The following is a 24,126-nucleotide window of genomic DNA, read 5'->3' as shown; positions in this document are numbered from 1 at the left end:
TGCTTCAGGAGAATTTTGTTCCCCATCTCCATCCCCGCAGAAAAAATTTCCCACAATCGGATCTCCATTCGGAGCAGTCCCCGCAGGGATCTCCGCGTCTCGGAGAATTTCGCCATCCTAAAAAAATGCTTCTTGTTCTCGTCCCATAACTTCCATTTCTGTAGATAAATTTTAAAAAATAAAAAAATCACAATTATAATAAAATTCTATACAATATAATTAAATCGTATGAAATTAAACTTAATTTGAACACATTCAACTTTAACAAATCTAATTTAATATTATTCAATTAAATCTTTTAACATACAGACTAAAATAAACAAAATAAAAGTTTTTAATAAAATAATATAACAAATTTTGGACTCTTGGTCATAATTATAATTTAGTGATAGTATTTTTTTAATGTTACAAATTTTCTTTATCGATTTTAGAAAAGTCTCCTGTAATGATACAAATTTAAATAATGAGTTTGTCTAATTTTAATGACATTAATTAATTGTTATAATTTGATGTTAATAATTAATTTTTTTTTACTTACTATGTCATTAGATCACTCAATAACTTAATTTTTGATAGGTCATATTTATTTTTTGTTGTTGGTTTGTCGTCGAAATAAACTATAGAGAACCATTTAACTTTTTTAATTAATAACAATATTTTTTAAATTTAATATTTTAAATTAATCTAATTTTTATTTTTTTTAAAGGAGGTGAATAAATTTCAGTTAAAAAAATTGTAATTAAAAAATATATTTTTTTAATTATTTCATATAATTTAATAAATAAGTATATAAATTATTTAAATATAATATTATATTAATAAATAATAAAGTTATCCACTATAAAATTTTAATTCATTTAATAAACATGCCAAATACTAAAATTCAATTCAAATCTATAATTTTACTAATTCATTCCAAACCTTAAAATTCAATTCAATTTTATACCATTAAAATTTTTTTAAATAAACTATCAAAAAATAAAGACAAAACTTTAACAATATTTTTTTAATAATTAAAAATATTTTAATAAATATTATTATTTTATATTCATATTTATCTTAAACCAAATATAATATTAAGACTTAATATTATATACTTTACACTAAATATAATATAAAAATTTAATTTAACCTAACACAATTTATATCTTTTCATTCTTGTCTCTCAACCTCAATCTCTTTTCTAAAGGCAACTCCAACTTGGCAATAGTGAACGGAATTCATAGATCAATCCTTTGATTCTTCTAGTAGAAATCATCCATGGAATATTTTATCTTGTAATGTCTTTTCATTTGTAAATGGAAGTAAGGGTTTATTGAAATTTCTTGTATATTGTATGTTATAATTAAAGAATATTCAAAAACGAGCATGCCACTCTTTCTAATGGATCGCACCGACGACCACACACAGAGATATATAAAGATCCAATTATCACATGATTGCCACTATTCTGGTTATAGTCGAATAATAATTCAAAGGTTGTTTTGTCTTAATCTTAAAAGAAATAACTACTTATAATCAACAGGGAATGAGACAAAAGGGAAGACATAATGACCAGCTATGTTTCTGATATTTTTTTAATGAAAATAATTAAACCTAAGTACCTTACACGATTCCGGTCAACAGTAGAATTAAAAATTTAATCAAAATTTCATTGAAATTGAACCAGATATAACAATAATATATTTAGGTATAAAATATATAATTTTTTTTAAAGTTGACTTTTTATAATTTATTATTTTAAATTAATTAATCGCTAAAATTCGTATTGATTTGATTGATTAATCAATTATTTAATAATTTTTTTATTTTAATTGATTCACCATTAAATGATTTTTATCTTGAACTGAATTAGTCTGGACCGATTATTGGCTAATGTTTATTATTTATATATGGAGTAATGAAATATACAATAAACTTGTTATATCAAAACTCAAAAGTATATATTCAATGGATCCCGCTAGGGAGACAATGGACTATTTGTACAATATGTACAATGGGCTATTGAGTTATAAAATGAACATCTCTCATACTATCTAGAATAACCATCCAAGTACTAGCGATAATAAACATCTTCCCAAAAGTTTAAACTGATTTTGGGGTTTACCAAGACTCAAACTCTTGACCTTTCGGATCTAGCGCTTTAATACCATGCATAATACCACTCATCCCAAAAGATTCAGCTGATGGAAAAAGATAACATTAATGATTATATCTCTAATACTCTCTAAACTTCCATTGTACATATTGTATAAATATTCCATTGGCTCTTCGTACTTTCCCATATTCAATTAATAACCTTGTTTGGATACTTGTTAGCCAACCACCTGCAGAAGGATCTCTATCAGTTTCCGGAGGAAATATTCCCTTTCCACTAGTTTTGGACTTTTGGATGCAAAGACGTAGAAATGTGGAAGAGGTTACTTTGTCTTATGCTACAAATAGCATGTTCTGTACTTTAATAATCTTGGTTTGTTTAACAATTTTAGAGCTCTTATAAATTTACTCAATATTTAATTAGATTCTTGCATTTTAAAAATATATAATTATGTTTTTATATAATACAAAATTATTTTACTCAAGTATTTCTAGTTAAATCTCTACAAAGGCTATTCAATAATTAAGTTTTAATAGTTTAAAAATTGTGATGAAATCCCTATACTAAACCATCTTGAGAAAAAAGGAATAAAAATTTATCTTCTAAAATAAGTGTTTGATTATTGTTTTTAATAAATAAAGAAAAAGATAAAATGGTATAATATAGTGAAAGACTTAGTTAAAAACTTCTAAACTATCAAAATTTGATAACAACTTTTGGTATATAGATATAGTAGTATATATTACATTACAATGACAGTAGCAACAACCTCCATTTGCTTCAGCCCATCTTTTGAATTTCTGGGGATGAAATTGGCAAAACTAAGATACTTGAAAACTATGTCGTTTCGTGCTAGTTCCTCTGCCTCAAGATCTGTCTTGCCTGGTGGAGGCTACATTCCTTGTTTGCGAAGAAACAAAAATTGTGAAGCAATTCAGACAATAAAAGAGCGTGGATTCAGAGAAGGAAATAATCATAATAATGACCAAGTTCAAGTTCAAGTGCTTGAACAAGAAGCCTTCATTCATGATTGGTTTCATGATGTGGAGTCAACTCTCAATCAGCTGGTTAGTAACTCAGTAATCTCTTTAACTTTCCAAATTACAATCCATAACCATACTGCTGTAACATTGTTATAGAGAGATGTACCTAATGATCATTGTACAAATTATTATATTCTCCGAAAGATCAACGACATTATTGTTGTTGCGAAATAATAAAATAATGTTGATGGATGGTGTGTGTTGATTTACAGAGCAAGTGGATAGTAACGACCTTATTTGTGGCTTTCATTCTCTGGAGACACGACGGAGAAGCCATATGGTTTGCAGGGGGATGTATTTCAAATGCAATGTTTTCTATTTCACTTAAGAAAATATTGAACCAGAAACGACCTTCAACACTCAAATCTGACCCTGGCATGCCCTCTTCACATGCACAATCCATCTCCTTTACCGTCCTCTTCGTAATTTTGTCAAGTAATTTATCCCTTTTTTTTTTAACATGTTTGACAAATTTTTAATAATAAAAAAATAAAAAAATATTTTTTAAATTATTTATTTTTTTAAAAAAAATAATTTTTACATTATAAATAAAAAAATATTTTTATATTATTATATTTAAACATAATTAATAAATAAAAAATTTGTATGAAATATTTAAACATAAAATTATTTTTTTTTTTTTTTTAAAAGTTTACCAAACAAGCCCTTGACTGCTGATCAATTTTCCGTGTTGCTGCAGGTTTCGGATGCCTAGGGGTAAATGCATACACCATTACCTGCAGTGGGATGGCCTTGGGGTTTGGTTCTTATTTTGTATGTATTTCCTGTTAATTAATTGGTACATCTTCAAATCGCTTCATTTGCAAGGAAAATATAATTTCACTTCTTTGTCATTAGATACATCGTGTTAGACAACCTCATAATTATTCAAGTTTTCATTTTTCAATTAATATCAACTAATTTTTTTAAATGATCTTTTTATCTTAAATTCTAAAAATTTAATTTTGACATACTATAAATTTAAAATAATTTTATATATACATTCAATTATATAATGCTATATTAACAAAAGTAACTATTTTTTACATTAACCATATAAATGATCATCTAAAAAAATAGATACAGTTAGATAATTGTGTAAAATATTTTACACTATCAATGCATTAAAATAAAACTTAAATTTTAATAAATTCTAAATCTTAAATAATAAAATATTAAATTTTAGTTCTAAATTTTAAACTCTTAATTTTAAAATCTCCAAAAAAATAGGATTAATAAAATAATTTTATAATGAAAAAATTAATTAACATTAATCAATCAAAACTTAATTTCTTATACTTATTTTAATTATTCACAGAAAAACTTTTGAAGGTCATTAATTTTTAATAAATAAATTTTATTAATTTGTATGTGCAAATTTTAAAAATGTGGATAAAAATTATATTAATCTCTATATATAAAATTCTAATAAATATAAGTATAAATTATATATTTTTTATATATAATATATATATAAATATAGATATAAATTATTATTGATTAAATACTGACAAAAAAATAATAATATTTACTGAATTTTTATTCAAATAGTCCGGCTAACTCAACATGATAGTCCCACAATTTCATGAGATATATATCCTATCTTATTTGCACTTGTTTAAACTATTTGTCTCATATATAATATTTAGATATTTTTTATTTCTTTTCTTTGATTAAATTTATCCTAAAGAATGATGCCATTTTAAAAAGAAAAATACAAGCAATATTACTTGAATTTTATCTTTTTATTTGACACAACGTTTTTTATTATTATTATCAAGATATATTTTTATTTTCTTTGTATATATATTTTTTATTTTAACACAGATATGATAAAATAGATAAAATACTATGTTTTAAATTATTTTATTTTACATATAGATATAGTCGAAAAACAAATTGCTTTATATATCTCATTCCATCTAATAGTAGTAGAGCAAAATGAATCAACTCATTGCATTAGATATATATTGATGATTTTTCTATACTTTGAGAATGGAGTTGAATCAAGTACACTATGTCCTTTTCATCTCTTTTGATTATTTTTAGTCTGAAAATTTATTATATTATTCTAGATATTTTTTGTATTTTATCTAACAAAAAATAACAAAAAAAAAATATATATATATAAGGAATGCTCTCTTTTCTTGTCTTCAATTTTTAAAAAATGCAAACAATATAAATGATAATTTCTGCACCTCCAAATCTAAATATTTGTAGGCTGTGCTTACTGCATATCATGATGCTGCCCTTTATCCTTCATTATTATCCAATCATTAGTACAAATTAATGTTGTCATTTTTCCTTATTTTGAAGTTTGGCCCCCAAATTTGCAGCTTTTTTTTCTTTCTAATTTCAGCACTATGTCTTATGCTTTGGCCTTGTGAGATTATTCTAGCTCGACTTTATTTTGGGATGTTCACTTGTTGATTTTGGATATGCCCAATACTAAAAGTAAAACTCACATCGAACTAAACTAACAATTTAATTTGGATTAATTCATAATCCAACCAATTTTTGTCATTATTAAATATAATTAATTTTGTCACCAAAAATATAATTAATTTTATTTCTGATATCTCTCTATATATCTCGTTAAATATAAAAATTTAGGTGCAGTTAATTTTATGTGAAATTGATAGTTGAAAATAGTTTAAATAACAATTTAATAAAATCTGTCGAATTATTTAACGACTCTCAACTATCAACTTCACATAAAATTAATTGTAACTGAGTTTAAAAAAATATTATCACTATTTGAAGTTTACAATATGCTGATGTAAGCGTAAATAAATTGCTTATGGCCATTTTGTATGCTATGTAAGCAGTCATATCTACGGGTGTCGCAAAAGCTTCATACAGTAAAGCAGGTGATTGTTGGAGCTATACTCGGATCCATTTTATCTATCTCGTGGTATTGGCTATGGAATTCTTTCGTCTTAGAAGCATTTAGATCCTCTTTGTGGGTCAGGATCACCATTGCTTTGCTGTCTACTGGAATTTGTCTCAATTTTCTTTTGCATGTTATTCGCCAATAATGGCTTAAAGAAGAATATTTTTTTAATTATTTTTTTTGTTGTATGTTGTATCTACCGTAAACAACGATGAACGATAATTATTTCATAATAAGAGTTAACTTTTATTGTATTTATAGTAATTAATTATTTAATTTTTTAAAATTTTTAATGAAATATTTATTTTTTATTTTATTTCATTAAATTTAAACTAGATATTATTTCTTTTTTTTCTTATTTGTAGATATAATAAAACAAAAAAAATTAGTAGTATTATAAAAATTATAATTTTTATATTTGTAGCTATTAATTTTTATATTTTTATTTTTAAAATTATAAATTTAATAAAATAATTCAAAAATTAAGAATAAAATATATTGACAAATAAATATAAAAATTTTTATAAGTTATTTAACTTTTAAAACGTATAAAATTTATAAATTTAAATTAAATAAGATATTAAAAAATTATTATTTTATAAACTATTGTTAGAGAAGTATTTGTAGCTCAACTCTAACAAGGACTTTTTAAATTATGTTTTTAAACTATCAAAGTTTCTTTATGTCCTTAGGCAAGCTCCAAGAGCGTATGAAAGGTTTAGTGCCTTCTTGCTGCGAAATGATTTTTTAAGGGGTACTACCGATACTACTTTATTTATCAAATAATCTAATGATGATTTCTTACTTGTCCAAGTGTATATGGATGATATTGTGTTTGGATCAGCTAATGAATCATTGTGTAAAGAGTTTGGAAATCTAATGACTAATAACGAGTTTGAAATGAGTTTGATAGGAGAACTAACATTTTTTCTTGGATTTCAAATCAAGCAAACTCCTAGTGACATCTTTGTTCACCAAGGTAAATATGCCAAAGAGTTAATAAAGAAATTTGGTTTAGAAAACTCCAAACCAATGGATACACCTATACATCCAAATACAAAACTTGACAAGGATGAAAATGGAAAATATGTTGATGAAATCCGGTATAGAGGTATGATTGGATCATTAATGTATCTAACATCTTCTAGGCTGGACATAGTTCAAAGTATAGATATATGTTCTCGTTTTCAATCTCACCCTAAGTAATCACATCTTTCAGCTGTGAAACAAATTATTAGGTATATAAAAGGTACACCTGACCTTAGTTTATGGTACCCTAAAACTAATGAATTTTGTGTAGTAGGTTATTGTGATGCAGATTATGCGGGTGATCGTATGGATAGAAGAAGTACTCCGAGAATGTGTTGCTTTCTGAAAAAAATCTCTAAATATTTGGTCAAGTAAAAAGTAAGTCATTGTTGCCTTATCCACAGCTAAAGTCGAATATCTCAGCATCCGCTTGTTGTTCACAACTGATTTGGCTTAAAACTCAACTTACAGATTACAAACTGAAAATTGATAGTATTCCTTTACTTTGTGATAACATGAATGCAATAAATATTTCAAAAAATCCTGTGTTACACTTAAGAACTAAGCACATTAAAGTGAGATATAATTTCATTAAAGAACATATGCAAAAAGAAACTATTGAGATTCAATTTGTAAAATCTGAAGAGCAATTGGCTGATATCTTCACTAAGCCATTATGTGAATAAAGATTTTGCAAACATAGAATAGCACTGGAAATAATTGACATTAATTCTTTTGACTAATAGTATTTTTTTTTGTCTCTGTGTTGTTCTGTTGATTAATGGTATTTTTTCATATAAAATTATTAAGTTATTTGAGTACTAGATGTACCCAGTAATCTTAGGGGTGACAATATGTACCCTATTCGCAGGTACCCAATCCGACCCCACCCGATCGGGTAGGGTTGCTAACCCGATCTGCAGCGGGTAGGATAGGGTGTGGGTAGGGTTTTTGTGCGGGTAGGGTAGGGTGCGGGTTGAACCTCAACCCTACCCGACCAACTCGCACTCTATATATGTATATGTTATATACTTATATAAAAATATGTTTTAAGTGGATGTTGAACCAAAGACCTCTCATTAAATGCAAAAGATCCTTAGACACTAAAAAAATATTATTAATTAATAATTTAATATTTTTTTTTATATAAAAAACAGTTCTATTTTAAATTATCATCAAGTTATATAATAATAGTGTATCTTTTCTGTAACCTGCGGGTAGGATCAGGTACCCGCAGGTTAAGAGCGGGTAGAGTTAGGGTTAAAATATTCTCAATCCGCGGGTAAGGTAAGGTTGAGTTTACATAAAAATCTCAATCCGCGAGTAGGGTTAGAGTTGGATCCAAATCCTACCCTACCCTACCCATTGTCACCCCTAACTAGTATAAATCGAACTACTATACATTACTTGTGTACTTATTATGAATTTGCCTCTTTGTTTCAAGATTTAATTTATTTTTTGGGAGTTTTAAATTTACTTACGATACCTCAAAAAAGTCTTTTAAAAGCTTTTTGAAGTCATGCTAGACCTTATAAGGTATTATCAATGATTAAAAAATATTTATTTTTTTATTTATCCCGAAATTAACATTTATATCCTAAGTAACATTATTTTTTGCTGGGATTTATATATGTTTATTATTTATATGTTCAAATACTTGTTATATCAATTAACTATTTAAATAAAATTTTAAACTAAATAATAATATAAAAAAGTAATCATTCAAAATTAATTAAATAATAAATATACAACCTTATTCCAAATACAAATATAATGGACTAAAATAAATCTAAAAATATCATTAAAATTGAAAATATAAATAAAAATAATTTTTTTATGATCATTCATACAGTTAACGTAAAAAATAATTATTTTTATTAATGTGATATTACGTGATATATAAAATTATTATACATTAACAATACATTAAAATTAATTTTTTATTAATATTTTTATTTTATTGAAAATCTATAAATCCATCACAAAAATTTCTTAATAATTTACTATTAATCAAAATTTACCATATCAGAGGATAAAATTTCTTAATTTTGCAAGGACTAGTAAACAAATTTAAATAAGAATTTACCAGTACCAAAATTAAAGAACACATATTTTATGCTAAAAATTACTTATTTAAACTAAACATATTTTAAGGGCCTAGTTAATATTTTCTATTAATGAAATCTAATTCTCAAAAAGCCGAGGGATTAACAAAATAGTTTTATTCAAGATTCTGAAAATTGGATCGGTTCTTAAATTACTCTAATTACTAATACAATTAGTTTAATTATGGTTCAATCGAAATAAGCGTTTTATAATATAATAATAAATAAAATATAAATAAACATACTAAAATATAATCATAGTCTAACATAAATTTTAAAATATTATCTAAATTTAGAGTATTACATTAATCAAACTCTTATAATCTTATCAAAGTACAAATTTAAAAAAGTCAGATAATAAAAAAAAATCTAAATATAAAATAGCAACATGTCATCAATCATTAAAATCTACAAAATCTTGCTACAGATTCGTTGCGTTTGGATTGTCTGCACCTTCAATTCTTCCATTTTGAGCAGAAGAATCAAAAGATGTAGTATAAAGCCAGGGAGATAAAATTGGGCATGTGATGAACTCTTCAAAATGGGGCTTGAACGAAGCCCAGAAAATTTTTGGATTGAGAGAATGAAAATCTATGCCATATAGCCCAGCTTGCTATTACCACGTCTGGACTTATATAAGACAAATCTTGTTCATATAATATGGACTTATTACTAAAATCATAAAATATTTTTTTAATTTTTTGATTCAACCCTTTCTCTTTCTATTCTATTTCAAGTAATGTCAATCAGAAACCTTTATCATTTTTCATAACTTGTCATTTCATATTTTATTATTTTAAAATTCAAAATTTTTAAAAAACCGTTTCATTAATTTTTTGTTATAAAAGAGAAGTTTTCCATTAAGCATTAATGACGGTTTCCCTTTCAAAGATAACCTCTCTCTCCTCCACTAACCCTCTTTGGCGCTATCTCTTCCCTCAACCTTCCTTTCTTCATTCAATATAAGAAAGAAATAGCAACAAGAAGGAGTACTGGTATATTCCTCCCTTCTCGAAATCCTTCTTAATCCAAACAACCCCAATCTCACACACATATTTACATACACTCCCATTCATCATCTTCCTCTCAACCAAGCGAATCAATGGCTAGAAAAATAGTTCACCCCAAGGGTCCCTCTGCTAATAAGGGAGTCAAATCATCTCGTGGGAAAGGTGAAAAGGGAAAAGACACCATACAAGATGTAACATCCCAACTTTTTGAATCAAGTCATTTTTTAATAACTAATTAATTAATTAAAATGGTAATGATTTAAGATTTGAATTTAAAATTTAAACATATAAAAGCACTAGTGGTAGTAAATCTCTAATCGATAATAAACAACCTTTTAAAACATAGTCATAATTAATTCTACATTTATTAGATTTGAATGATATTTAGTTATATGAAAAGATAAGAATACTACCTATATTCCTTAAGTTCAGTATAAAATCAAATTCAAATTAAATTAGGTAGATAAATTGGTTACAAGTTCATAGTAGAAAATCGCGCTCTTATCAGCTAGCCTGATATACTAACAGTATTTCGAGAATATCTCAAGTTGTGGTTATACGATTGACTTCGTTTAAGATTCGTTTTAAAGCTAATTTAATTATCTATAAATTTTCTCTAATAGATATTTCCAAATTCCAAACGTAGAAAAAAGTTATAGGGCTCACAAAGTAACGATCCAGATTGAAGATTTCACCTAAATGCCTCCTAACATAATTTGCACATACCTGAGAGCTATTTGATCCTTCATTTCTCATTCTATTCTCTTTTTCTATACAAAAAATTTTAGTATACACAAAGTCTAGCCATGGAACAAGTCTCTCTTCACTAACAAACCTCATCTATTTGCATCGGAATACCTATTGGAACTTCACTCGAGGTAGGAGATTTTGTGCTAATTTTTATATGTCATATCTTAAATATTTTTGAACATATATGTTAACATTGCACGTCATGATATAATATCTCTTTTCTTCATACTCATTATACATTATAATAACAATCTTATGTGCATTAAAGAACTGAGGGAATGATCCTTCGGTAAGGGAAGGTGACCCCCAAGGACAAGATAATCGAGATTATCCTTCGGTAAGGGAAGGTGATCGACAAACTTTTGAGAACCTTCGGTAAGGGAAGGGGACTCCCATCAATTTTATAATAATATATCTTGGTTGCCATAACTTCCTTCTTGTGTATATCTAAATAACCTTGATTGTAAATTGAACTGAGGGAATGATCATTCGGTAAGGGAAGGTGACCCCCAAAGACAAGATATCGATATGATCCTTCGGTAAGAGAAGGTGATCGATTGAGATGATCCTTCGGTAAGGGAAGGTGATCGCCAAAACGTTTGGGATAAGAACCTTCAGTAAGGGAAGGGGATCCCACTTTTTATACCGGTTTGAGCTCAATACCTTCCATAAAAGCTACGAGAAAAAGTAATGAAAAGTACAATGAAAAGTGTGATCATGATTGTTCTTCTTTTATCCTTTTTAATTTATGATTATGTTTATTATTTCATTCAAAGATCATTCTTTTATCCAAAGTTCATTTTTATTCGATGGGTGATATTGTTTAAGATCTTTATTTTATTCAGATCTATTCTATTTGACTTATCTATGCCAATGTTACTATTCTTCTCTTGTTTATTATTTATTTTGCCTTGCTTTATGGCCTATGAGGACATCATACCAAAGTTTATGAGTTTATATTTATATGTTTTAACGCTATAGGCATTTTGTATGCATTACACATGTCATAACATAAGTAAATGAGAAGTATCTAAAAGTCACACCACTCCGACTAATAAGAACTTTTGAAAATAATAATTGAACAACATTGCATTATCACTGTTTTTATTTTAAAACTCGGAGTGGTTGGGGATGGATACGATGACACCATATAGATAAACTATTGAGAAACTTTTGTTTCTCACCCCTCTTTCCGTACCATCTTCAGGAACGATGCTGTACAAAGCAATACACTGCTCAGTTGAGTTGAGGTGAAAAGACAAGTGCACTATTAAGAGCAAGCTATCGAGGACGTAAATACAAAACATTAAGCATTTACCTTAAGAAGGAAGAATATGCGATTGTTTTAGCTATAGTTATACAAATTAAGAGAATTAGTATTTTCGCTGTGTCTTGTTTTATTTTTATTGAGTGATTGCAATTGTAACTATGATGTTTCTTGTTATGATTATTTGATATGAGTAAAGCATGTCATTGTTGTACCTTCATAGTTTAGCACACCCATTTTTCATGTTAGTATTTCCAGATCCACTTATATTTTTCAACTAGTAACTATTCTAATAAAAAGCTAGTTATTCAATATTTTTTTACACATGTAAATTATTTTATAAAAAGATTTCATATTACTTTAAAAATTCTGCAAGGTTTTTGAATGTCAACGACTAATATATTCCAAATAAGGCTTAACCCAGTTTAAAAATATTAGGGTGTTACACAAGAAGAAGAAGACCGTCCACCATCTCCTTCTCGTTGCTCTACTCCCCATCCTTCTGGACGTTCTGCTCGTCCCTCTAAAAGTCCAAGAAGGTCCATACTTCATGATACTAGAGAGCCACCACATCTTGACTCTTTTTAGTTCAAACAAAAGTATAGTAAACCATCACACTCTTATTTTGATCCTCATCGTTTTGCCAGTTGCACTGACTATGAGTTTCATAAACAAGTTCTTTCGAACCGAACTCTCTGTTTCTCTTATGTTGTTGATCTTAATGCTCTGTCTGAAAAGGGGATTGATTTTAAAAACAATTTTTATGATCTGAAATGGACTAAAATCTTCAACATTAGAAAGCCTGTTTATTCGAATCTGGTGCAAGAGTTTTATGCAAATTTACTTTTTCATGAAGGAGAATTTCATTCTTTTATTAAAAATACTCAATTTGTTTTGCAATGCTGTAACCATTGGTGAAGCCCTGGGTTGCCAAGACACAGGAGCGAATATCTATATGTCTGGAAAATGGGATAACCACGTTGGCATCTCTCACCAAGAAGCCCTGGCCAGAATATGTGAAAACTTCTCCTCCATGGATGGTACAACTCCCACACACAAGGCCCTAGGTCCTGTTAGGGCTCGGTTGCATCACATCATAACTCACATAATTATGTCTCAAAGCAGATCATATCAAAGGGTAACAGTTTGTGACACTCTTGTGCTTTATACTATTTTGAACTCCATCCCTATTTCTTTTGCATATCTTATGATTCGCCACATGTGAAATTGTGTAAAAAATGATAAAAAGAGCTCTCTTCCTTATGGAATGTTTTTAACTTGTCTGTTCGAATATTTTACTTTTGATTTGAGTAATGAGCCTGTTGAGAACAAGGTGTCTATTATCAAAGGCGGTGGGGTACCCAAACAGGCTAAAGGCAAAGGTTTCAAGGGTACTAAAGCATCGACATTGTATGAGAGTGAGAGCCTTCCCTCTCCCTCTGTTGCTGGTACCTCAGATTCGCATAAGTACTTGATCACTGGGATAGTAAAAGACATTCTTCAAGAATTTGTCTTTATGACCAAACAAATGGTTCGATCAAGCAAGGAACAGCAAAAGATTTCATTACACAATGAAAAATCCTTAATGAAGTCTCATGACAGGATTGAGGTATTTTTGAAACATCTTGATTCCCTTGATGAGGACTAGACTATGTCCGACAAAGATGAAGATACCTTGGACACTGAAGGACGAAGATTCTGATGCCTAGTATTGCTCTCTGCTGCCTTTGAATGACTCATATTTTGCTGTCTCTGAAATTGAAACTTTGGTATTTTTCTAGTTATTCTTGAACTTTATTTTATTTTGGGTGACTGTAATAACTTTAACTTTGACACACTCTTTTTGGTATGCATCATTGGCTTTGAATATCTTAATTACTGTTTATGCTTGCAAATTTTCTTCCTTGATAACAAAAGGGGGAGAAAGGATGAAATGAATTGAAAACAGAACATCATGCTCCGTTTTAGCTCTAATTTGGTTTTGAGCTCCGTTTCAGCTCTGTTTTTAGCTTGGTGAAATATTCTGCTCTGACTGTGAGAACATAGGTGTAATACCCTACCACACAAAGCTTTACGCTTAAGTCGTAAAACAGAGGTGGTGTGGTATTACAACCTCTAAAATAAAATGTATACATGTAATAGCAGAAAGATTGTAATATGCTAGGAGCCTTGAAGAATAGGAGAAATAAAAATCGTGAAATAAAAGTGCAACGCTCAAGGAACGAGTTAACTTGCGTGCTAAGAAAGCTACAGCTGTCAAGTGTAAAGTAACCCAAAACAAGAACAGAGAGTCAAAGGTACAAAGTAACGAGCTCCTGACTCAGTCTGCGAAGTCAAGACTGGCCGGAGAATATTTACACATATATATACATATCCAAAACCCAAATGTACATAAACACAATCCTGCCTCTCCATAAACCTCTAAGAGGATCAAAAAGAATAAGTCATGCAGAGAGAAAGCTAAGTACATATATATACATCATAGCATAACAAAATATCCCAGTAACCACTCTGCTTCAAGAGTCCAGACGCCTAACGAGATGCCTCTCGACCTGCATCTGAAAAACAACAACATAGTATGGAATGAGAACCGGAGGTTCTCAGTATGGTAAAGGTGCCACACACATAATATATAAGGTCCTGGGAATGCCAGAGGCAATCCTAGAATGCCGACACTCAGATTGTAGAGCTTATAGTATTAAACAAAAGCTATAAAAGATGGGTTTTCTAAGAATATGTAAACCTGACTTAACTTAACCTTAAACCTAAATCTCATACTACCATTCCTCGATACCTCCAACTCCATCATGCATTTTCACAGACAAATAGACAGATAAAGGCAAACACACAAGAAGGTTACAACTACTGCAGGTAACAAATACACATTTAGCATGGAAAATACAGATAGGCACACCCAATTAAAGCACAAGCAAGTAATTCAAGTAATATGCATATGATGCATGCCTGTCCTATGGCTGATGTGGCTCATCTGTCAGTTATCCAGCCAACCCGACAAGTCTGAATTGTCCTTAGACGGTCCCCCGACGTGCATCCCCAAGAGTCTATGCATAGCTTTTTTTTTTCATGTAGTCAATATTGCTCAATGGGGGTAACATTCCCGGGAATTTATATAGTGCCCGGTCACACTTACGTCGTAGGGTCAACAGAGTATTGAGTTTTCAACCTGGTACACGTGGTGGCAAGCCACGACACTTAATCCAGGGAATCTCGTATCTCAGATTATTCAAATTCATAAGCCATTTAAATAATTCAATTGAAATTCATCAACATCCACATCATTCTCAATCGCATTTCATTCATCATCATACATCAATCATATTCAATCCTTATCCTTCATTATCACACCTCCCATTCCGTCTATCAATAGTTCTAATTCAAAATATAATTCATTCTTTTCTAAATGAATCAAACTTAAAACATGCTCATTTTCTTAATAACTCAAAATCAAACCATATAACCTTTGAATCTAAATCTTTTTAAATAATCATATAAACAAAATCTCTAATTTTTATAAAATCTCGACAGCACCTCCTCTAAAACTCGGATTTTGCCACCCTTTTCGGGTCCAAACCTGCTTTCTTTTCAATTCAACATACCATTCCTCATCATCATAACAATCACTACAATAAATCTACCTCAGATAAACAATTATACTCATACAATATTCAAATCCAACAACCCAAAATTCAACTAAGAATCTAATTCACAAATCCTAGGCTTTTAACACAAAATACCTCATTATCACAACAACCTCCACAATAGTTATACCTCAAATCAATAATTCACCAAATCTCCAATTAATCAACAAGCACCAAACCAACCATGTTCATCAACAATAACATTCAACCATAATTCTCTCCAAATTAACATAACAACATTCACCATCCAAAATTAATAACTAATTATTCAATAAACTGCAACCAAATATATTCATCGACAAATTACTAAACATTAAACATACACCTGTATTCCAACTTATCCTATGGTCGTCTAGCCTAAGTTTTCACAAAACATTTTATATTAAATGCAAGAAACCTAAACCATACCTTGGCCGATTTCCACGTAACGATCAAAGCTATTTATTCAAAACCAAGACAGCCCCTCAAAACTCAACTAATCCGCTTCCTCCAAGTTCCAGTATTCACAATTTCAAGCTCCAATTATTTATTCACAACCTAATACACATTCATAACACATATATATCCAATTTAATACTCAAAGCTCAAATTCAATGAAAATAAATAGAATTATCGTATCCTCACCTTACCCAAGCTTCACATAAGCAAGAGTGAACGTTTTCCTCAAGCTAATTGGATCCTAAAATATCAAAAATCAAAGAAATTCAACACCCCTTCTCAAAACTCGAAAATTGGGGGAAATGAGAGGCTGAAGTGAAATAGCAAGTTACCTATGAAATTGTTCCAGTAGAAATGTAGAGCTCAACGCGGTGAACGCGTGGCCGCAAATGGTGCGGCGATCGGAGCTCGAACGGAGGAGTTACGGCTTACGGAAGTTAACGTGAGGGTTTACGAGAATGCCTCATTCTTCTTTTCCCTAGGAAGCTTTCAGCTTCGTTTACGTTGAAATGAGGGGAACGAAGGCTTGGGTTCACTTAAAAGGGCTGGTCCGGTTGGACCGACAATCCGGTTCGGATCCGGTTCAACCGGTTCAGTTCTTTCGGTCCAATTTTGGACCGTTTTCTTCGAAATTAGTGTCAAAATTCTCGTTTCGATGAGCTCTACCCTAATTTAATATAATATTCACATTTCTAATCCTCCTTATTAAAAACTAATTTATTGACTAATTATCTACTAATTTAACCGGGGTTTACAATAGGCTGTATCATGAGTAGGTAATGAGCTTTTATTTGTTAATTTCATGCTCTACTTTGGATTCTGATTTGATTTTGAGATATGTTTTGATTATGTTTTTTTTTTGGAATATAATATTTTGCCATATTTTGTTTGATCATGTCTCTACAAGGATAACATGCTTCCAATCATGATTAGTTTTGTGTGCTTATAAGTTTTGAAATCTTGTCCCATTAAAAGAACTGAAATTTCGATAAAACTTTAATTTGCCTTGATGCTTTAAGTTGGGTCACTAATAGCCTAATCAAAGGAGCTCATATCTACTAGAATATATCTTGAATTTAGGCATGATTTCTATGAATAAATTATCCAAATCAAGTTGATCAAAGTACACATTAAGGGGAAGTATGATGATCAAAAGAAAAAGGGAGTATTACGTGAATCATTCATCAAAAAAAAGTTTTCTCTCCTAATCTTTTTCAAATTCATTTTAATAATGTTTGTCATTAAGGAGGAAATTGTTGAGTTTGAAAAATAAATATTTAATTAAAATGATGAACAAACATTATTAAAGAATTATTAATCATTTATATAATTATAATGTGCTTGTGTGCAAGAAAATAATTTTGAAAATATGACCAAAGGAACTAATAATCAAGCACACACATTGTGATCCATCATAATTAAGCTAAAGTCCAATCACAAGTCCATGAACCAAATATGAGGAAATAAAGGAATGAGCCCAAAATTTACCAGCCTCATACGTTTACCTACTCCCACTCTCAGATACTTAAATCCCAAATTCATTTCAATTAATTTCATTGAAACTTCCACTGTAAGCCAAAAGTTTTCTCTTCTCTCTCCTCTCTCTTTTTACTTCAGTCACGTAACTCAGCAAGGAAGAAAGAAAGAAAAGGAAAGTACAGAAGCTATGGTGGGTTGAAGGACAAAAAAAACTTGTTACCAAGTTTAAGCAAGTTTTCAAGCTACAACAAAAGGAAGATAGCATCCGGTCAGAGCATCTTCAAAAGGTGTTTTTCTCATTTGTGCTACACCAAGGAACCAAGAAAAAATCAACAAAGTCTCAAGTACAAATTAAGCAACCATAGAGAAATCAAAGTCAAAAAGGGAGCCAAAGTAAAGCTCTACGGTCAAGATTGAAGAAGTTAGAAGAAAAAAGATGAGAGAGAATGAGTGAGTTGTATGCAATAGATTCGGATTTCTCTCTCCTCACTGTCAAAGTTTCTGCAAGCTCTGATGATGGAGAAGAAAACAGCATTAGGGTTGAACCTGATTCAACCTTGGAAGCTTCACTCTTCTATAATAATGGTGAACAACAAGGGTTGAAGGCAAAGAGAATAAGTAAAAAGCACAGAGTTCAATTCTCATAGCTACCTAAGCTGATTGAGTTCTTCTCCTTCATGTTGTTCATTTAGTATTCTCTTTTTTTCACTTTTAGTTTATTTGAGTCTCATTGAAAAAGGCAGACATGGTGAGGTTTGTAAGAAAAAGCCAATAAGAGGTAAAAGCCAGTGAGTTAAACTTAGAGAAAAAGCCTTAAGATGTCTCAGGTTTACTTTGTACATCTTTCTGTTTTGTTTCATGATCCTGTGGGGATTCCCTTACAAGTTGGGTTAGCACTTTGCTGTTGAAAGTTAGATTGAGTTCTAGTCAAATTCAGATTAGGTTAGAATCTGGATTTGTCCCGAGTAGGATTGGGTAGATCATAGGGAAGCATTGGTGTTTGTAATCTTGTGAAAAAGATAGTGAAATTCCATCATGATTGTAATGGAGACTGGATGTAGGCTACATTGCACTAGGTAGCTGAATCAGGATACATCTATGTGTCACTTCTTCTCTACCTCACTTTTGGTTCTGTTACTTAGGAAACAAAAGTAAAGTGTCTCTCAACTTGATATGAGATAAAAGCAAAAATATCTCCTAAGATTCTTTGAGATAGCTAAAAGCAATATCCAACAGAAAAGGAGACTAAGAATCAACTCCCCTTCTCTTAATCACTGATAACCATCAGTTCCTATTAGAAATAATAAATTAAATAAAAAATTAACCATAAATAATAATAAAAACATAACTAGTAAAAAGTTAGAATCTAAAACAATAACAAAAATAAGATTATTGAAAGTACTTAAAAAAATTACTAAAATGTGTTATTTTATATGTTATTTTAAATTTAATATATAAATATTAATTTTTATGATAAAAAGAGTACTTAAAAATGAATATAAAATAAGATTATTGAGAGTACTTAAAAAATTATAACATATTAAAATAGAGTACTATAAAAAATATACTATAAAAAATATACTAAAAGAAATATAAAAAAAATTAAACATACTAAAAAAATAATATTATAATTTAATATTATATTTTTTAGTAATTAACTAATTATCTACCTAAAAATGATTTTAACTAATATTATCCAAACAATATTTATTTTATCAAAATCAATTTTAGTATAAAATGGCCAAACATAAATTATGTTGACATAGACTCACTTTTAGCCAAAATCAATTATAAAAAATCACTTTAATTCAAACTCTAATTTGACAAACGTCAATCCAAATACATACTAAATTTACTTGATAAAACAAGCAGGCTATAATTCTAATTTTTTTTAAAGACAGACTTAATCAATAGTAGGACTGAAAATAGAACCTACACACTATTCATGAACCAATGGTTAATTTGCAAATCTAAAAAATACTATTTTTTTTGTTTTATATTTTTTTTCTCCGTCTATCTATACAAACAATAAAATAACATATCATTCACATTAAATTTTCATCACCAGAAAATGCAGAACAAATGTATCAACCTCCATAATTTTTGTATAACCACTCCCTTTGTAATATGTTGGTCTAACAGTGGAAGCACACTAATCCTAGCTTTACATTCAACAATCCTTATGAGAATTGTTTTAGCAAATAATTTATAACAAAACTGTTTAATAAAACTTGATTTAGAACATGAAGTTAACTACTTTCAAATGCACCAATTCTAAAAAAATTCAGCTGATCATTTAGACTAACTGAAAATGAAATTTACAATATCAAATGTCCATATTAAAAGTAACTCTCATAATAATTTGTATATTAAATATATATTTTTATTACAAAACAAAATAAAAAGCATTACAAGTATAACTATAATATTTTAATTTTTTTTATCTCTTTCTATAGTGTACCACAAAACAAAATGAAAACAATTATTATTATAACTCTTCTTAAACTATAACTCTATAGGTATAATATGGATAGTTAGAAGTTGTTGAAGTTCTCGCCAATGAGAAAGGGAGCATAACCATAAGTGATTAGGACTTTTGACTTATGAAAGACATCAAATTTCCACAGCGGCATAGCAACCTCAGCTAAATCCGTGATTTGACCTCCACTTATCTAAAGCAGTATCTTTATTATATATCCGGCCATCGCAAATAAATTATGTTGTTAGGTGTCGAGCGGCCTTCTCCTTAAATATACTGATAGTATCATTCAGATGAACCAACATTTCTATATACTTCAATCTCCTTCTAGAGTTCTGCTTTATATGCAATACAATCTCAGCATAGTAGACATACATGTTGAATTTCTGGGAGAAACAGAATAAGAAGATGATAATATGAAGTTGTATGTGTTCAAGTTATATGATACAAAGAGTTCTCTTATTTATAGGGATATTACCAACTAACCTCATAAATATTTTATCTACTAACTACTAGTCATTACTAACTTAACTCTCAACTACTAACAACATTAATAATATTTTAATATGCTCCCGCAAGTTGGTGGATGGAAGATGTCAATAATTCCCAACTTGGATAAGTTTCGATGAAATGATTGAGAAAGAGGCGTGCGGCGCGGTAACGCAGATGAAAAGGCGTGTGGCGCGAGACGCAGAGAAGACAAAAGGAAGAGAGGTGCGGCATGAGCCGTAATTCTGGTCATGACAGAAAGGAGGAACAGGGCTTCTGCTAGGGGAAGACGTGAGTGGCGGTGACGCAAAGGAGACGATGCGTGCGATGCGGTGACGCAGAGGAAGAAGAAGCCTTTGGTGGCGGATGCTAGTGATTTTTGACCTGTTGAACTCAGAAGGAAAAAAAATGGGGAGGAGACGTCGGGGATGCCACGACGACCGGCAGTGTTTTGAACAGATAGATAAAGAGAGGAAGAAATAAGGCTACTTCTCTTGTTCTGTATTTGAGAGTGAGACAACCAGGGAAGAAAAAGAAGAGAGAAGAAAGGAGACGTCGGAGACGCCGCAACGACCGACAGTGTTTTGAACAGATAGATAAAGAGAGGAAGAAAATGTACAGACAGGAGGTGGTTTTTTTTTTTTACCGAAGAAGAAGGAGAAAAGAAAGAAGAGAAGAGAAAAAAAGAAAAAATGATGATGACAAAGAGGCACGTGAAACCGCAGGTCTCAATGACCATAATTTTGGGTAATAGAAAGAGAGAGGGAATGATATAACCAAGACAACACCAACTATTGAAAACAGAAGATCATCAGTTTAGAGGAGAAGGAACAGAGTCGGTGACAAAAGTTGGATTTTCACTAGAATGAATATAGAAAGGATTAGTGCGATCTTGTACTACGTTGGAAGATGATTCTGCCATTAGAGAGGAAGGAGATAATGTGGATTTTGATTATTTGGGTTTGAAGAAGAAACGTGGTGATTTTTCACCGAAAAACTAATGGCTTATCCTCCGCAAGGAGGATACCATGTTGAATTTCTGGGAGAAGAACAGAATAAGAAGATGATAATATTATATGTGAAGTTGTATACGTTCAAGTTACATGATACAAAAAGTGCCTACTAAGGCTTCTTTAGTGCTCTGCTAGGGTTTATTCTAGCACTTACTAAGGCTCTTCAATCTAATAAATTCAAATTGGGATCTGATCCAGTTCTAAGCACCTGACCACTGCATTAAGATGCTGCAGTATGGGCGATACGAGAGAAGAGACTGACTGGAGGAACCAGAATGCAGAAGATCACCGTGGAGGGGTGGTATTTCTTGGAGAAGAAGATATCGTAGAAGGGGTTCAAGCCTGTGCCAATAGCCTGACAGGCAGAATTTTCGCTAATAGACAATTCACAATGGGCACCATGGAGAATGCATTAACAGCGATCTGGGGTAAGCCAAAAGGAATCAGAGTTACTGAAATAAAATCTAATGTCTTTCAATTTTTCTTTGATATGGAAGAAGAACTACTGAGAATTGAACAAGGCTCTCCTTGGCTATTTAAAAATTTTGTTTTGCATGTTAGACGATGGAATATCCAGGAGGAGGCTGCTGACAATGTAATATCTAAATTTCCAGTTTGGGTACAATTGTGGGGGATCCCGGAAAAGTTCAAAACACTGGAATCTGGGAGGAAAATAGGAGAAAGCTTGGGGAAGGTGTCTGATTTGGGTTTTTTGAAGTTAAGGGAAAGGAAAACAGAATCCTCAAGGCTCGGGTTGATATTTGTGGTGAGAAAGAAGTAAAAGACAGCTTGCTAATTGCTGGTCCGGATAGGAAGGCCATCAAAATAGGTCTCAGGTATGAAAGGCTAGGCACCGTGTGCACTTATTATGCAAATTTAGGCCACGAGATCAAAAATTGTTCACAATGGTTAGAAGATTCTGCTGCCGGTCATATTTAGGAAAACAAAATTGGAGACTGGGTGAAGTCTGATCAAGTGGGAGAAGAATTGCAGATAATGAAAGGGGATTCCATAATAAACCAAACTCAGCAAGCTCAATGCCGCCTCACCCAAAGAAGAAACCTCCCCCAACCTGGCTGATGGAAGGCTTTTCAAAGCTTAGCATGTCAGAACTGAGGACACAAACTAAGAACCCAATAAGAAGTAACACAGAGGCCAGTGCAGAGGATTCAACTGAAGATACTGATGATTCTTGGATCCCTACAAATGAATCTACATCCCCGATGATTTTGGGAGAAATTTCGATAGCTCAGGTTGATGCTAATGGAAATACCAATATTGCTACTATGGCTACTAAAAAAGGGAAGACCCCAAAGCTGAAGCAAATGGCAAGGGAAGGAGGTCACTACATCAAACAAGCTAGAGAGAAAAGGAGGAGTGTGGGTAAAGAAAATAATGAGCAGCAGAAAAAGCTTTGCCTTAGTCTTAATCGGAGTTTGGATGATCAGGTGGAGGGTGCCAGCCTTCAATTGGCACCCAAAGAGATATGAAGCTACTCTGTTGGAACTGTCAGGGTTTGGGAAGACCCCTGATAGTCCATCATTTGAAAGGGATGTCAAGGTCCCACTTCCCCGAGCTTGGGTTCTTATGTGAAACTAAGAACCAGGCTTGTAATGTGGAGCAAAAATTAAGGGCAGCTGGTTTTAGTAATTGGTTTATCGTTGACCCTGATGGTGTGGCGGGAGGAATGGCGTTGGCTTGGAGGGAAGGGGTGACAGTGCAGGTTGTGCAATCGGACCAATTCTTTATCGCGGCAAGAATTACTGATCATGGTCTTAACGAGAGCTAGGGTTTGACAGGGGTGCACTTAAACACCAATGAGCAAGTGCGTTCATTGTAATTTTCTCAATTACAACTGGTTATCCAACAATTCGGAGGAAAGGTTGTAGTCACTGGAGACTTTAATGCCATCACTTTGCAAGCTGAGAAATTAGGAGGTATTGCTAAATCGTCATCTTCCATTGCTGCATTTCGTAACTTTATTGATGATGGAACTCTGGTGGACATAGGAATGATAGGGAGACCCTTCACTTGGACAAATAGGTGCCACAAAGATGACTTGGTACAGGAAAGATTAGATAGGGCCCTTGTCGGGATTGATTGGCTATCATTGTACGCTAATTCGGTAGTCCTTAGGCTCTCAGAGTTGGGTTCAGACCATGCCCCTCTTTTGATAGACTCCAACCCAAGACCAAGAAACTCTAAGAGACGATTCACATTCCAAGAGCGATGGTGCTCAAAACCTGAGGTGCGACAGATTATTTGTGATGCTTGGAAACAAGAAATCTCTGGCTCCCCAATGTTCATTCTGGCCCAGAAGTTAAAACGATGTAGACACCGCATCGTTCAATGGCAACGAGAGGGAGAGCATAAC

At 31.2% G+C, this 24,126-nt stretch overlaps 2 protein-coding genes across 2 annotated transcripts; both read left to right on the top strand.

Moving 5' to 3' along the window:
- Window positions 1–2,937: 2,937 nt before the first annotated feature.
- LOC107646852 (lipid phosphate phosphatase epsilon 1, chloroplastic) lies at window positions 2,938–6,086 on the top strand. Its single transcript, XM_088502552.1, has 4 exons — window positions 2,938–3,165; window positions 3,354–3,576; window positions 3,842–3,899; window positions 5,970–6,086. Exons 1-4 carry the CDS (start codon window positions 2,938–2,940, stop codon window positions 6,004–6,006), a joined length of 546 nt encoding a protein of 181 aa, XP_088358678.1. The 3' UTR covers window positions 6,007–6,086.
- A 15,901-nt stretch (window positions 6,087–21,987) lies between these two features.
- Window positions 21,988–22,533, top strand: LOC107646844 (uncharacterized). Its single transcript, XM_016350994.1, has one exon. The coding sequence runs from the start codon at window positions 21,988–21,990 to the stop codon at window positions 22,531–22,533; it is 546 nt and encodes a 181-aa protein (XP_016206480.1).
- Window positions 22,534–24,126: the final 1,593 nt, after the last annotated feature.

The sequence above is a fragment of the Arachis ipaensis genome, chromosome B1 (genome assembly GCF_059453495.1).
Source record: "Arachis ipaensis isolate K30076 ecotype BB chromosome B1, ASM5945349v1, whole genome shotgun sequence".
NCBI classification, from domain to species: domain Eukaryota; kingdom Viridiplantae; phylum Streptophyta; class Magnoliopsida; order Fabales; family Fabaceae; genus Arachis; species Arachis ipaensis.
The sequence above is the reverse complement of the archived record's forward strand: the minus strand, read 5'-3'. Positions and strand labels throughout refer to the sequence as shown.

What these genes read in the sequence shown, in the direction of transcription:
- LOC107646852 (XM_088502552.1), top strand. Translation starts at nt 2,938, where the DNA reads ATGTCGTTTCGTGCTAGTTCCTCTGCCTCAAGATCTGTCTTGCCTGGT. An exon ending in CCTCTTCGTAATTTTGTCAA is followed by an intron (nt 3,577 to 3,841) that starts GTAATTTATCCC and finishes GTGTTGCTGCAG; the next exon opens with GTTTCGGATGCCTAGGGGTA. An exon ending in TGCAGTGGGATGGCCTTGGG is followed by an intron (nt 3,900 to 5,969) that starts GTTTGGTTCTTA and finishes CTATGTAAGCAG; the next exon opens with TCATATCTACGGGTGTCGCA.
- LOC107646844 (XM_016350994.1), top strand. Translation starts at nt 21,988, where the DNA reads ATGGGCGATACGAGAGAAGAGACTGACTGGAGGAACCAGAATGCAGAA.